Source organism: Platalea leucorodia (genome assembly GCF_965183815.1).
Source record: "Platalea leucorodia genome assembly, chromosome: 7".
NCBI lineage: Eukaryota > Metazoa > Chordata > Aves > Pelecaniformes > Threskiornithidae > Platalea > Platalea leucorodia.
Genome location: NC_138829.1, coordinates 3833280 through 3848420, shown reverse-complemented (window position 1 = coordinate 3848420; position 15141 = coordinate 3833280). Strand labels below are relative to the sequence as shown.

The following is a 15141-nucleotide window of genomic DNA, read 5'->3' as shown; positions in this document are numbered from 1 at the left end:
CGGCGGGGCCCGAAGGGGGGATCCCCCCTCTCCCCCCCCCGGGGTACCCAGCCCCGGGGCGGGGCGGGGGGGGGGGGGGGGATGAAACCCGGGGCGGATTTTGGGGTAAGACCCGATTGGTCAGGGCCGGGATCGGGGGATCCAATAGCGGCTCGGTCGCCGTTGACCCGCCCCGCCAGCGGCGCGCCCCGTCCCGCCCCGCCGGCTCCGGTTCCCTCCGGCGGGTCCGGGCCGTCCCGTCGGGTCCGCTCCGTTCCTCCGCTTCGCCCCGTCGGGTCCGGGCGGTGGAGGGGAGGTCCCGGCGGGATGCGGGCGGTGCTGGTGCCGGTGCTGGCGGCGGTGCTGGCGGTGGGGACAGCCCTGCCCCGCCGGGGGCTGCTGCCGCACGGTCCGGCCCGCGGCGATGCCCGGCTCCGGTCCGGCGACGACGAGAGCTCGCCCGGGCTGCCGCTGCCCCGCGCCCTGCGCCTCTACGGCCGCGCCGCCCGCCGCCTCTACGTGAGTCCCGCCGGCCCCCCGCTCCCCCGGCCGGCCTCCTGCCCCCCCATCACCTCCCTCTGCCCCTCCGGCTTCCCAGCCCTCCCTGCCGCTCCATCTTCCCACCCTCCATCCCTCCCTCCTTCTGTCCGTTCACCCCTCCGTCTTTCCATCCCTCCTCCCGCTCGCCCCCCTCCTCCCCAGCCCTTCCCCTTGACACCCATCTCCCTCACTCCCTCTCCCCACCCCTGCCCCTCCACGTGTGTCTTTACTACCTCCACCCCTGCATGTGTCTTCCCCCATCCATCCCTTTCCCCCCATCCATCCCTTTCCCCCCATCCATCCCTTTCCCCCCATCCATCCCTTGCCCCCATCCATCCCTTTCCCCCCATCCATCCCTTGCCCCCATCCATCCCTTTCCTCCCATCCATCCCTTTTCCCCCCATCCCTTTCCCCCCATCCATCCGTTTTCCCCCCCCCATCCATCCCTTCCCCCCCCCCCAATCCCTTTCCCCCCCCCTCCATCCCTTTCCCCCCCCTCCATCCCTTTCCCCCATCCCTTTTCCCCTCCGCCCCGCTCCCGCTGTCTCCTGCCCGCTGTCTCCGGCTGCGGAGGAACAAGAGGGCTTTCTCCTCTGCAGCTGTTCCCCGCCGGCAGTGGCTGCAGCTGGGATGGCCCCTGAGCTGCAGCTCCCTGGGGGACGGAGAAGCCCGAGGTCTTTGTTTTCTCCTTGGCCGGATGGGGCCCGGCGATCTCCGGGCTCTCAGCCCTGCGCCCTGCTCCACCGGGGAGGGGGGACCGGTGGTGGAGGCACCTCCGCAGCTCCTGAGCACCCTACGCCGCTCTCCCTGCAGGTGGGGACCAACGGGGTCATCTCCACCCAGGATTTCCCCAGGGAGACCCAGTACGTGGATGACGATTTCCCCACAGACTTCCCCGTCATCGCTCCCTTCCTGGCCGACCTCGACACCTCTGGTGGCAGAGGGAACATCTACTACCGGCAAGACGACTCTTGGGACGTGCTGGACCAGGCTGCGGGTTACATCCAGGCTGGGTTCCCCCGCACCGCCGGCTCTTTCATGCCCACCAATGCGTTCATCGTCACCTGGGAGGACGTGGGCGCCTATCAGGAGCTCTTGCAGGACACCAAACCCTCCCAGAAGGTGAGGCCGATGATGGGCGCAGGTTGGACGCCCATCCTACGTGTCGTGAGAGGATGAGTCTTCCTTGCGTAGCACCCAAAATGCTCAGTCTCATCTTTCTGGGCAGCTGGATGGTGGGTCCAGCCTTGGATCAGCACCGGGGGAGACGTGGAGCTTCTCCTCCCTGCTCCGAGCTGCGGCGGTGGTGGGTCTGTTGCCTTTGCCGATGGGCAGAAGAGGTTTAGAGGTTGCCTTCAACTCCATGGTTGGAGGTGCTCAGGCTTTTCCCTGCTTTTCAGGCACAGCTTTACAGTGCTGGTGGCTCTGGATTTGCAGGGTGGAGTTGGGCAGCTGGGGGAAGCTGTGGCCCAGGTCACCCATCGTGCTCCTGACCTTTTGCCGGTGGCTTGGGGCTGGTCCTTCCTTCTGCCCGCGCGCTGATTAACACTGCCGGCGAGGAACCGGCTTCGGAGTTTCCACCGTGGGTTGATTTTGTGTCTGGAAAACAAGCTCGTAGGTGGTCCGCCGGGTCGGGGAGGTGACCTGTGCTCTCCACCCATGGGCTGATAAGGCTCCTGCATGGGTGGACCTACAGCGCTGCTTTTCCCCGAAAATGCTGGACCCGCTGCTGGGGCAGGAGCCGTCACGTTAGGCTGATGACGCGCCGAGGAGGTGACGGTGACGCTCTGCCGGCGGGACGGGCTTCTTGAAACGAGCTGAATATGAAGAGCTGCAAGGGGAAAGCTCTCGCGGTGAATACCCAGAGCCGTGCGATGGGTGACGGGCTCTCGCCGCGGCAGGGTGGGCTGAACCCAAAGCCCATCAGCAGCCACCGGGTCCCCACGGGCCACCGGGAGCCGTCCCCCGCCGGCAGTCCCCCCGCTCCGGGGCCCTTCGGTAGCGGGTTGCTGGGAGCAGTGGCCAAGCGAGGGAAGAAACCGAGGTTTGGAAGGAAACAACCCACATTTTTTCCTCTAATTTAAAACTTGGGAAAGCAGCTGAAGAGATGCCATCAGGGGCCTCGCAGCGACCTCGCAGCCGTCAAAAACGCAGCCTCCTCTTCTCTTCCCAATTGTTTTTTTTTCCTCTCGGAGAAGTTGGATCAGGTTTTAAAATGAAACCGGTCTTGGAAATGAGCAGCTCCAGGGAAAGCTTCATTCAAGACGCGCTGAAATGCAGCTTGTGCCTGTGCTTTGCTGAACTCCCCCTTAGCCAAAACTGCTAAAAAACTCCCCAAACACTACTTTTTTTTCTTACCAAATGTGCCATTTATTGAAACGCCGCCCTCCCGCTGCTCAGAACCAGGATTTACCTCGAAGCCTTTACCCCTCGCTTTGGAAAGTTCATCTTTTTTGAGCCCAAAAGCAGAAATCTGGGTTAAGGTGGGGGGCGTCAGAGGCTCCCCGGTCCCCTGCCGTGGGGGTCCTGCCCCGCCGGGAGCCCCTCCAGCTCCTTGGGGACACACTCCCAGTCCCTGCAGTGACGCTTTCCAGGGCTGCGGAGGGGGACGAGAGGTGACCCCGCTTCTGCGGGGGCAAAAATTGCCCTTTGGGCTGGAATTTGCCCTTTGCAGCTCTTTGCCGGGAGCAGCCGGCCGAGAGCTGCCCCCTCCTCGCTGGCTGCCCTGCGTCCCACCGTGCCAGCGCAGTGGTGTCACCCACCGGGTCCCCCCCTCCGCCAGGCAAAATGAGCCCTGCAGCTGCTGCCACGACTGGGCTGCGTGGGGGAGGAATCTGGCCCCGGGGGGGGTTTATCCCCCCCCCCCCAAGCTTTTTGGCCGCCTTTGCACGGGGTCTCTGAATGCCCGAGTGTGCGATGCGCACAACAAGGCTCTTTATATCCCACGGGGCTGCCGGGAAACCCTGCGATGCCCCGGGGCCCCTGCGCCCCAAAATTGGGGACAGGCAGGGCTGGGCTGGGGGGGCTGCATGGGGGGAGCCCCCACCCCTCCTGTTCCGGGGGCGAAACTGGGAATTTAATCATTTTTCATTCGCTCGGGCACCGTTCCCCTCTTGCTGCTGCCGGCAGCTCCTGGGGAAGGGCTGCTGCTGCGTGCTGACATTTATTTATCCAGAAACCAGGGCCTCTGCAGGGTGGGGGGCTGGCCCAAATGCTGCAAGCCTTGGTTTCGCCGCATTCGGGGTGACCGCGATGTGCGTGTGGATTCTCTGGTGGCTCGTAAGGGTTGTGCTCGCTCCGCAGCCTGCCCATCTGTGGGTTATTGCTGCGGTCCTGCTCCCCAGCGCAGCCTCACTCGGGGCTGGCATGGCCCCAGGGCTCGCAGGGCTAGCACAGCAGGCAGCCAGCGTGCCTATAGCGGGACGTATGGGTGTGGGGAAGGCGGGAGCACATGCATGTTTTTTCCTGAGGAAATCGAGCTAAAATTGTTCTCAGGGGGAAGCGGGGGGGCGCAGGTTTTCCTCCGGTGCTGATGGGATGGAGGGGGGCTGCTGGTGTGGGGCAGGGCAGGAGGAGGGGGATGGGAGCGAGGGGTTCCCGGGCTGCAGCGTGCCGACGTGGCGCATGGGTTACACGGCCAGGGATGCTCCTGGGCATGGTACAGGGCTGTCACCTCCCCGTGTGACAGCTCCGAGGGACACCCCTGCAGTGATGCAGCTGAGAGGGGGCGGCCTGGCTGTGTCACGGGCTCCCATGGAGGATGCGGAGCACCTTCCCAGCGCGTTGCGCTGGGGTTTGGCCATGCATGAGCAGCTGCTGCTCCTGCTCTTCCCCGGGAGGTGTCTGCAGGCTGATGGAGGGCTCTTTTGGGGTGCTTACATGCACTGTGGTGTGTGTGGAGGCAGCTGGTGTGTCCCCAGTCCCTTTCCTGTCTCCGTCCTCCGCTGGAGTCCTGTCCTCCTGTGACGTCTGTCTGTCCTACTCTCCCTTTGGCAGCTCAACACCTTCCAAGCGGTCATAGCCTACGATGATGAAGACACCTACGCCATCTTCCTCTACCCCGATGGTGGCCTCCAGTTCCTGGGGACGCGGCCCAAGGAGTCCTACAACGTCCAGCTGGAGCTGCCAGCCAGGGTGGGCTTCAGCTGGGGGGACGGCGACGACCCAAAGAGGGACGGGCTCTTCCACAGCCTGGCCAGCAGCGAGCAGGCTCTGAGGCAGCTGGAGCGGTGCGTGGTGCCCGGGGGCCGTGCGGGGCGGGCAGGGGGAGCAGGGTCGCCTTCTCCCAGCCCTCGGAGCCTTTTAAAGGCTGGAAGAAGGAGGGGAACGAGCTGGGGGTGATGGGCTGCGTCTGGGGGGCTCAGCCCCACGTGCACGGGAGCTTTTTGGGAGCTGCGTTTGGGGTCCTGGGAGGGGTGGGTACCTCTTGGGGGGGGTTTCCCACCATGGCTGCGATGGACATGTGTGTGTGCTGCTGTCCTGCAGGGAGAGCAACGCGGGGGTGCCCGGCGTGTGGGTCTTCCACGTGGGCAGCGCAGCCCCCCTGGAGCACGTGGAGCCGGGGGGCAGTGGGGGAGCCAGCCCCGGCGTGCCACAGAGCCCCGAGCCCCGTGCCCCCGGCACCGCCGATTACGCCCGCGCGCTCTACAGCCGTGCCGACCACGCATCCACCGAGCTGCCGGCGAAGCACGGCTCGGAGGCCACGTCACCGCATCCCGAGCATGCACCCCGCGCCCCGGCGCTGCTGGGCATCGGCCCCAGGGGGCTGCCCGTGTCCCCGGGGCAGGAGCGGAGCCGCCGGCTGCACCCCGATGGGGACAGTGGTGCCCAGCAGAGCTACTCCCCCAACCCCTCTTCCTACAGCTCCGGGCATCACGGCGTTGGCGTGGAGGAAGATGTGCATTTTAACCCTGACGGTGAGTGGCCGCAGCCCCTCCGATGAGTGAGCGGGGACGTCTCGTGGTGGGTGACTCCCTCAAAAAGGCCTCTTCACTGCAAGCTCATCTCTTCCCGAGCAGCGAGGGCTGGAGCTAGCGTGGGCTGGCATCGCTCCTGCAAAACTGCTGCCCTTCCAGCTCCTCTCCTCCCAGCCAAATCCTGCTGCCAAGGGGCTGCTGGAGCCATAAGTCCCTGCCCGCTGGGTTTGCTGCTGCTCTGCCCTGCATTGCAAGCTCAGGGGACGGGAAGCTCGGGGAACAGGTCCCAGTTTGGGGCCGGGGCTGGCCCTGCCGCCCCCGTCGCCACCGAGCTGGCTGGGGAGCCACCGTGGCACGTGCCCCGGGGAGCAAAGCCCTGGCCCTGGCCGGCTGTCTCCCAAAAAAACGCAGGAACTCGATCTCCCGCCCTCTGTCAGGTCTGCCTGAAATCAGGCAACGGGTTTGAAACCCTGAGCCTCCCGTACACATCCCAGGCGGCTTTCTTGGGAAGCGCCGCTGCCGGCTGTCCCATCTCCCAGCAGTGTTTTTGGGACCTGTGGGCAGGGTGCCCATCCCCGGGAGGGGTGGATTTGTCACCGCGTCCCCAACCCTCTCCCTTTGGCCCCAGTGTTCACCTACAGCGCGGCCAGCAAGGAGACGTGCGCCCAGCACCACGGGAGCTGCTCCCCCAACGCCTTCTGTACCGACTACGCCACCGGCTTCTGCTGCCATTGCCGGGCCACCTACTACGGCAACGGGCGGCAGTGCCTGCCCGAAGGTACGCAGGGCGGGCAGCAGGGACGGGCACCCCGTGCCTGGGCGGCCGCTGCCAGGGGTGCCCGTCTCCCTGCCCAGGAGCCGTGCATCGCCTCAACGGGAAGGTGAGCGGGAGCCTGACGGTGGGACGGACGTCCGTCCGCTTCCAGGACGTCGACTTGCACGCCTACATCGTGGGCAGCGACGGCCGAGCCTACACGGCCATCAGCGGGGTGCCCCAGCCTGCTGCCCGCGCCCTCCTGCCCCTCCTGCCCATCGGCGGGCTCTTCGCCTGGCTCTTCGCCCTGGAGGAGCCCGGCTCCGAGAACGGCTTCAGCATCACCGGTGAGGGAGCGGGGAGCCGGGATGTGCCGCCGAGCCCCCGTCGCTCCGAGGGAGGTGGCTCCCGGTGGGGTGGCCTGGCTCAGATGCGGGGTGACGAGTGGCTTGGGGCAGGTGGGGGGGGGGGGGGGGGGGGGGGGGGTTCAGGGCAGCCCCGTGGCTCCTCCGATCACCTCCCTAGCTTCAGCTGGCTGTCACCTGCCTGCCGCGAGCCCTCGCGGGTGTGCCGGAGGGGTGGGGAAGGATGCTTTGGGGATGTATTCCCTAAAAACCCTGCAACCCAATGCCGCCTGTCTGCTTTTCCCACCCAGGTGCCGAATTCACCCAGAGCCTGGAGGTGACCTTCTACCCCGGGGAGGAGACGGTCCACGTCACCCAGACAGCCGAGGGCCTGGGGCCGGACAATTACTTAAGCCTTAAGACGCACATCCAGGGCCAGGTGCCGTTTCTCCCGGAGAACGTCACCGTCCACATCGCTCCCTACAAGGAGCTCTACCACTACTCCAGCTCAGGTAGGAACCCGTGCTCAGCCCTGAGTTTGGTTTCTCACACGCCATCCCTGCGTGCCCTGCTCGGAGCAGCCCAAAACACCCCGTCCCCACTGCGGTTCCCAACATCCAAGAGACATCGATGCTGAAGCCGGTTCTCCCGCCTCCCATGGGGTTTTTCTCGCTGTCCGGCAGCCGTGACATCCTCTGCTCACCGGGAGTACGTCCTGGCCGCGGGGACCGCCAACCAGACCTTGTCCTACCGCCTGCGCCAGAACATCACCTTCGCCGGCTGCCCGCACGCCCGCCTGCCCGCCCGGCAGCGGCTGAGCGTGGTGCGCGCCTTCACCCTCTACGACGGCCAGGAGCAAGTCCTGCGCTACGCCCTCGCCACCCGCGTCGGCTCGGCACGAGGTGAGCTCCAGCACCCACCGCGGGGTGCCCACCCCAGGGTGCCAGCTCCCACTGGGGGATGCTGCTGTCTCCTGCCGGCTCCCAAAGCTGCAGCATGCTCACTTTGCCCCAAAACAGCCAAAAGATGTTTTTTTTTTTTTTCCCAAGCAGCTTGAGCCAAAGCACTCCCAACATGGGTGGGGTGGCACTGGGTGGCATGGCCACAGGTCCCTGCATGGGACAAGGGTGCTGCAGCGCAGCAGTGATGCCTACGTCAGATATAAGTGGGAATGATCATTCCCCGCTCCCCATGTCTCCCAGGCCTTTTCCCCTGCTAACGCTCCCCGCTTGCCCGCAGACGATGCCGAGAATCCCCCGGTGAACCCGTGCCACGACAGCACACACGCGTGCGAGGCCACGGCGCACTGCCAGCCCGGCGCGGGGATGGAGTACACGTGTGAGTGCGCGGCCGGGTACCGCGGAGACGGACGGGGCTGCCGAGGTGAGCGGGGGCTGCCGGTGGGTGCGGGGGGGAGCCGGTGCACCTCATCCCCCATGGGGCACCATGGTGGCCGCTGCCATTTGGGGTGCTGGGAGGTGCAACAGCATCATAGCACCCATGGTCTCAAGAGCTCCTGGAGCTGCAGCAAGGATTTGGGTGAATCACGAGGGGAAACTGAGGCAGGGTGTTGGGGGGCTGCCGGGGTCTGGGAGAAGCGCTCCGGGAGCATCGCGGGGACAGAGGAAGCGGCAGACAGGCCGGGCAGCTTGGGGCAGGACATCCCCCCCCAGGCCAGGAGCAGTCGGACCCCGAAAACTGGGGTTGTCCCACCACCGCCGCGACACCCGGTGTCTCCCCCTTCCTCTAGAAGTGGACGAGTGCGCGGAGGGCCTGAGCCAGTGCGGCCCCTTCACCGTCTGCCTGAATGTGCCGGGCAGCTACCGGTGCGAGTGCCGCAGCGGGTACCGGCCGGCGGAGGACGGGCAGGCGTGTGTGCGTAAGTGCCGGCCCCGCGGTAAGGGGTCCCCCTGACCTCTGTGCCCCACGGGGCTTGCCCCGGCCACCCCCTTACCCCACTGTCCCCACAGCACTGGCACCGGTGACCAACCCCTGCGAGGACGGGAGCCACCCCTGTGCGCCGAGGGACCGGGCGCGCTGCCTGCCCCGCGCCGGGGGCCGCCCCGCCTGCGAGTGCCTCCCCGGGTACGCCGGCGATGGCATCGACTGCTCCGGTACGGGGGCACGGGAGGGACCACAGGGTGCCTGCCGGGGTGGCACCACGCCGGGGTGCCCTGCCCGGCTGATCCCCATCCTCCCCATGCACAGATATGGACGAGTGCGCCGAAAACCCCTGTCACCCGGCTGCCACCTGCTACAACACGCCGGGCTCCTTCTCCTGCCGGTGCCAGCCTGGCTACGAGGGCGATGGCTTCCAGTGTGCGCACGGTAAGGCTGCCCGGCTCGCCCCCGCGCCGGCTCTGCCCGGGGTGGCTTCCCCCATCCTCACCGTGCCGTTGTTTTGGCTCTCCCGGCAGCGGAAGGGAGCACGCAGCGGCTGACCCCCTGCCAGCACGAGCGGCTGTACCCGCGGGAGGTGCCACCAGGACCCTCGCCCGTGGGTGACGGGCACGTGCCCCAGTGCGATGAGGAGGGTCGGTACCGGCCCCTGCAGTGCCACGGCAGCACCGGGCACTGCTGGTGCGTGGACGCTGCGGGACAGGAGATCGCCGGCACGCGGACGGCGCCGGGCAGCACGCCGCCTCGCTGCGGGAGCCCAGGTCGGTGCCACCCCACAGCGCTCGAGGGGGCCAGGGGAGGTGGGTTGAGTCCTTCGGCATCTCGGCGGTATCCCGATGGGCTCAGCGGGCACCCAGGCATGCCGTGGCTGGCTGTGTGGGTTGTGCTGGGTGGCAGAGGATGGGGGCGGGGGGGCTGCAGCAGGCAGAGCCCTGCCTGTCCCACACGGCTGCAGCACTTTGGCCCCAGCCACCAGCAGAGCGGGGACGGCGGGGCTGTGGCAAGCAGAGGGGACCCGACCACCCAACTGGGGACTTTTCTGCCATGGGCTGGGTGCAGGGTGCTGCCAAATGGGTGACTGGGCACCTCAGGGGGCTCTGGGGTCTTTAGGGCACCCTGGCCCATGGGGTTACAGTGGCAGTGGCCACTGGGGCACCTTCTGTGCCATCTTGCAATGGAGGGGACAGCCATGGGGTGCTGAGGGGGCTGGAGGAGGCCAAAGGGTGCCAGCAGAGCATCACCCAGCACCTGCAGCCCTTGGGCAAAGCAGGGCAAAACCCGGGTGCCAAGCGGGTCCAGGGGAGCTGCGTGGCACCCCCTGAGCCCGGGACGGGGGCCTTTGCTGCCGGCAGAGTCCATCCAGCAGCTGACCCCCTGCGAACACGAGCGGCTGTACCCGCGGGAGGTGCCACCAGGACCCTCGCCCGTGGGCGACAGGCACGTGCCCCAGTGCGACGAGGAGGGTCGGTACCGGCCCCTGCAGTGCCACGGCAGCACCGGGCACTGCTGGTGCGTGGACGCCGCGGGACAGGAGATCGCCGGCACGCGGACGGCGCCGGGCAGCACGCCGCCTCGCTGCGGGAGCCCAGGTCAGTGCCTGGGGGATGCCTTCCCCTCCCTGCAGCACCCTGCACTTAGCATGGAGGGGGACCCGGGGCTCTTGCAAAGCTCTGAGTCCCCCCCAAGCTTGCACATGGGGTCCATCACGGGGGGTGACCGTCGCCCTCCCCGTGCCAGAGCCCACGGAGCGGCCCCGCACCATGTGCGAGCGCTGGCGGCAGAGCTTGCTGGAGCACTACGGGGGCAGCCCCCGCAGCGACCAGTACGTGCCGCAGTGCGATGCGGGGGGCGACTTCACCCCGCTGCAGTGCCACGGGGACAGCGGGTACTGCTGGTGCGTGGACGAGAGCGGCAGGGAGATCCACGGGACGCGCTCGGAGCCCGGCAGCACCCCGCCGTGTAAGAGCTCGGCACCCCAAGTGTGATCCCCCCGCCATCTCGCACAGCACGAGCTCCCGGAGCTGCACCCCGCTCCTGCTCGGGTGCGGAGCCGAGCGGACGATGCTCCCCGAGCCATCTCTCTCTCTGTCCCCCCTCCCCATTTGTGCCAGGTCTCCCCAGCATCGCACCGCCCAGCGTCCGGCCCTCGCCCCGGCCCGACGTGTCCCCACCGGCCACGGGGACCTTTCTGCTCTACGCTCAGGGACAGCAAATCGGTTACCTCCCGCTCAACGGGACGCGGCTGCAGAAGGAGGCGGCGAAGACCCTGCTCTCCCTGCATGTACAGTATCTCCAGCGCCGGGGTCGGGGTGCGGGACCCCCCGAGGGAGGAGTTAGGGACAAGCTGATGCTGTGGCTCTGTGTTTTGCATCTCCCTGGACCGCTCTTGTCTGAGCTGTGATGGTTTGAGGGGTTCACCTCTTGAAGGTTGATGTTGGTCTGTGGGGACATTGCCTTGGTGCTGAGATGGAGGGGGAGGGCTCTCCCCTCTCCCTCCAGCCGTCCCCCTGCAAAGGGAAGGAGCACGGGTGCTCGCACAGCTCCCCCGGCCATCGGTCCCGGGCTGTCAGCTGCACGTCTGTACTGCAAAACTCGCCTTTTCCCTTCCTCGGACTCCTCTTGGAGCATGGCCACGTGCATCTCCAGCCAGGCCAGACCGAGGAACGCTGAAAGCCGGGCCACGACCCTCCCTGCACCCCGGGGAACTGAAACACCTTGCCAAGTATTCCCTTTCCCCATCCTGAAGGTCATTCCTCGGGCTGGCTTCTCTGTTGGAGCCGGCTCTCCTTGAGCCAAAGGGTTTCGGACCCATCTGGACGTGGGTGTGCGCCTGCAACAGCCGGCCTAAAACCCGCCGCTGCAGGATTCAGACGGGGGTGCGCGGTAGGAGCCCGTCGGTGTTGGGTTTTGCTGGGGAAAAGGAATTTGAGCGTCGTTGCCCATCACAGCATCTTGCAGAGTGCCCTGGGCAGCTCCCAGTGCCGGCTGGTGGGATAAGGGTGCTCACTGAGCCGGGGCCCAGGCAGGATTTCACCCTGTGTCCCTCTTCCAACCCTGGCAGGGCTCCATCGTGGTGGGGATCGACTATGACTGCCGGGAGAAGACGATCTATTGGACCGATGTGGCCGGCCGGACCATAAGCCGGGCGAGTTTGGAGCCAGGCGCCGAGCCGGAGACCGTTATCAACTCAGGTGTGCTCCCATCACCGGTGACACCTGCCCAAAGGCACATCCGCGGGTCCACGCCAGTTTGTGCCCATCGCGGCTCCGGGCTGTCCTGCCTTGGGGCCCTCCAGCTGCGCTCACATCCCTCGGCTGTGGGTTGGGACACGGCGACGGGTCCGGGAGCCGCGTGTCCCCAGCTGCTGACCGTGTCCGTCCCTCCGGCAGGGCTGCTCAGCCCCGAGGGGCTGGCGGTGGACCACTTGCGCCGAGCCATGTTCTGGACCGACAGCGGCCTGGATAAGATCGAGAGAGCCCGGCTGGACGGCTCGGAGCGGCGGGTGCTCTTCGACACGGAGCTTGTCAACCCCCGGGCCATCGCAGTGGACCCCGTCCGAGGGTGAGCAAGCAGCGTTTCTGGAGGGATTTGCACGCAGGGCTTTGCAGGGTGCTGGCAGGACGGCACTCGCCAGATTTGCAGTAGGAGCCGTATTTTGGGGAAAAAAAACGAGAGGGGCTGTTTGCCTGCAGCCGGGTGTTCGTGGTGGGACGAGGTATGAGCCTCTCCGAGGAGGGTCAGGCACAGGCGGTGGTGCCAAGGCCCCAGCCCAGCCCTGGGAGCAGCTCTCCTACAGCGCACACCCCGTAGGAGGGATTGGCTCTGTTCCCCCCCTCCTCTTTTATTTAATAATTCAGGATTTGGCTGTTTCACTGTCAGGATGTACATTATTTTTAAAAGCTTTGAAACACGCCTGGCGTTTGAAAACACAAGCTGTGCCTCTAGGGTGCTGTTGCGATACAAAATGTGCTACTCCTAGGACTCGCCCTCGTCTAGGAGCTACGGTTTGGGTCGTAAACATGTTTGACATCGTTCTGCTTTTCTTTTAGGGATTTTTTTCAAATCAAATAAAGATTTATTTCAGGCCCTGTTAAGGGGAAAACCAGGCCTCTCTCCTGACAAGAACCAGTTAACGAAGAGAAAGCCGATAATCTCCTACCACTCCTTACTGTTGTGCGCCCTGTTTGTTCATGATATAATTATTTCCCAAGCAACCTTTACTGGACGGACTGGAATCGCGAAGCACCGAAAATCGAAACGTCCACCGTCAACGGAGCCAACAGGAGGGTCCTGGTGAACAAGGACATTGGGTTGCCCAACGGCCTGACGTTCGACCCCTTCTCCAAGCTGCTCTGTTGGGCAGACGCAGGTAATTTGGAAGCATAGAACAGAATCACAGAATTGTTAAGGTTGGAAAAGACCTTGAAGGTCATCGAGTCCAACCGTTAACCCAGCACTGCCAAGCCCACCACTAAACCATGGCCCTAAGCACCACGTCTCCCCGGCTTTCACCGAGGATGTCATTTCACCGAGGACGGATCAGACTACAACACACTAAGGCTCGATAAAACCAGCTACGTATCTTTAGCCCGTTGCTACCTGCGATCCTCTCCACCCCCTTCCAGGGTCCTGCCCCAAAGGCCTTGGTGTGGTGGGGCTGGGGGACCCGCAGCACGAGTTGCTGCTACATCCTCGGGCTGAGAAGGTGTTTCAAAAATTAGTGAATACAAAGAACATGTTTGGGGTTTTGGGTTTTTTTTTTTGTGGCCTGGTAACTGTCTTTGTGTTTGAAAAGGAACGAAGCACCTGGAGTGCACCTTCCCCGACGGCACGGGCCGGCGCGTCATACAGAACAACCTCAACTACCCCTTCAGCATCATTAGTTACGCCAACCACTTCTACCACACGGACTGGAGACGGTAAGGAAAGAAAACCCGCTCCTTCCCGCGGCCGGGAGCGCCGAGCTGGCCCTTCCGAGGGCTCCGCTCCCCTGCGCAGCCGGGAGCCAGGCTCTGCCGCTCCCCGCCAGAGCCGTGCTAGCGAGCGGCTTGGAGGGGCTTTGAGCCAGAGCGGGGAAAGAAATGCTGTCCCCAGCCTGCTCCCTGCTCCCGAGCCCCGGAATCTCACCCGCGCTCTCCCGGGTCTCCTGCACTGCCGCGTTCAGCAACACCCACTCGTAAATCTCGGCGCAGAACGGTTGTTTAGAAACAACTTCCTGGGAGGGATAGAAATAGCATTGGTTGGTGGTTTGGTTTTTTTTTTTAAATAAAAACTTGGCACAAGTTTCTGAATCTAGATTAAGTCAAAGGAAAGATTCGGTCCTCAGTCGCTCCCTCTCCCCTGCCGCCCAAGGCCCTCGGCATCAGGAACTCGCCTCTCTTCCCACTCCTGCTGGAAGCTCTCAAAACTTCAATCAAATCTTAGCAGATTATTTTAGCAATCTTAGATTATCTCAGAAATCTTAGCAACAAACACTTAAGCGCTTGCCGTGCTTGGAGGAGACTCTCGGGGAGATAATCTCCCTTGGAAGGCACTCTGACTCTGCATCACCAGAGAAATGCACTGAACGAGCTGGATGTAGATTTTACGGGGCAAATTTCTTTCCACTTGTTCTGCAGGCGCTCAGAGCAATCCTTTTAGCTGCCTCTCCTCTTAAACGTTCTTCAAGATGGGGGGGAAAAAACCCTCCAAGTTTCACAGATGAGTAAAGCGCTTCTCCCCCTTTTATCACCAGGGATGGCGTGATAGCGATCGATAAAGAAAGCGGCTCCTTTACCGATGAGTATCTTCCAGAGCAGCGATCGCATCTCTACGGAATAACTGCGGTTTATCCCTACTGCCCCGGAGGTAAAACCCAACAAAACCCACCCCCTCGGGGCTGTCTGCGGGCTGCTACGTGCTTGACAGGCTAAAGATACCCCTTTCTCTCCGCAGCGCGGAAAAAGTAACTGCCATTTCGAGAAACAACAATCTTTGCACCCAAAAGAGCTTCCGACCCAGAAAACCGTTACTGCATACAACTAAGGGAGGGAACCCCTTAACTGAGGCCAACAAAGCAACCTACTTTCCTGCAAAAGATTAGCAAGTATTTTTTGAAGTTATACCTCAAGTCTTTACTACTGTATTTTTTAAAAGTGAAAAAACATTGATGTATTACCAAAAAAATGGTCCTGTGACTCTTAGGCCATTACTCTAACTCTTGCTTATGCAAGCAAATTTAAAATGTAGCTTTCTTATTCAAATGTTTTATTTTATCAGAAGGAGAATGGATTCATTTTTAATAGCTTTGGGTCCTTGTATCAAAAAATAAGCGCATAGGGGAAGCTTTGTGCAGTACCTTGCTGGGTCTAAGTAATCTACAGCCCGGACGAGAGAGACTGCGTGTGGTCCAACAGCGTGCAGAGCAGTTACGTGATACGGCAAAGGCATTCAAGTTTTTCCAGAAGACAATTCTATATTTTCACCGCTGCCTCAATGCATGTCTTTTAGTATTTATATTAGAAGAATATGCTAGAATTGGTCTGTTCATGCTTGTTGGTTCTTCGAAGTGCCTTCATAGACCTACCCCGCATAGACCAATAGATGTTCAGAAATACCATTTACGTTGTAACACTTCACTTTTTCTAGGTTATTTCAATAACTGAATAAAATGGTTTTAAGTTTCCCTTTGGATTTAGTTTTTAAGTATTTCAGTTGTAGGGGAGATGGC

At 63.2% G+C, this 15141-nt stretch overlaps 1 protein-coding gene across 1 annotated transcript; it reads left to right on the top strand.

The window, feature by feature from the left end:
- Nucleotides 1-303: 303 nt before the first annotated feature.
- On the top strand, nt 304-15104 carry NID2 (nidogen 2). Its single transcript, XM_082317510.1, has 22 exons — nt 304-498; nt 1333-1641; nt 4516-4748; nt 5005-5435; nt 6064-6213; nt 6291-6536; nt 6845-7045; nt 7217-7435; nt 7773-7916; nt 8284-8412; nt 8504-8647; nt 8742-8861; nt 8951-9193; nt 9785-10021; nt 10170-10391; nt 10544-10713; nt 11494-11623; nt 11822-11993; nt 12644-12801; nt 13228-13351; nt 14167-14279; nt 14367-15104. Exons 1-22 carry the CDS (start codon nt 307-309, stop codon nt 14378-14380), a joined length of 4101 nt encoding a protein of 1366 aa, XP_082173636.1. The 5' UTR covers nt 304-306; the 3' UTR covers nt 14381-15104.
- The last annotated feature ends 37 nt before the right edge of the window (nt 15105-15141 follow it).

Coding starts and splice junctions, on each gene's coding strand:
- NID2 (XM_082317510.1), top strand. CDS start 307: ATGCGGGCGGTGCTGGTGCCGGTGCTGGCGGCGGTGCTGGCGGTGGGG. Junction 499..1,332: donor GCGCCGCCCGCCGCCTCTAC/GTGAGTCCCGCC, acceptor CTCTCCCTGCAG/GTGGGGACCAACGGGGTCAT. Junction 13,352..14,166: donor TACCACACGGACTGGAGACG/GTAAGGAAAGAA, acceptor TTTTATCACCAG/GGATGGCGTGATAGCGATCG.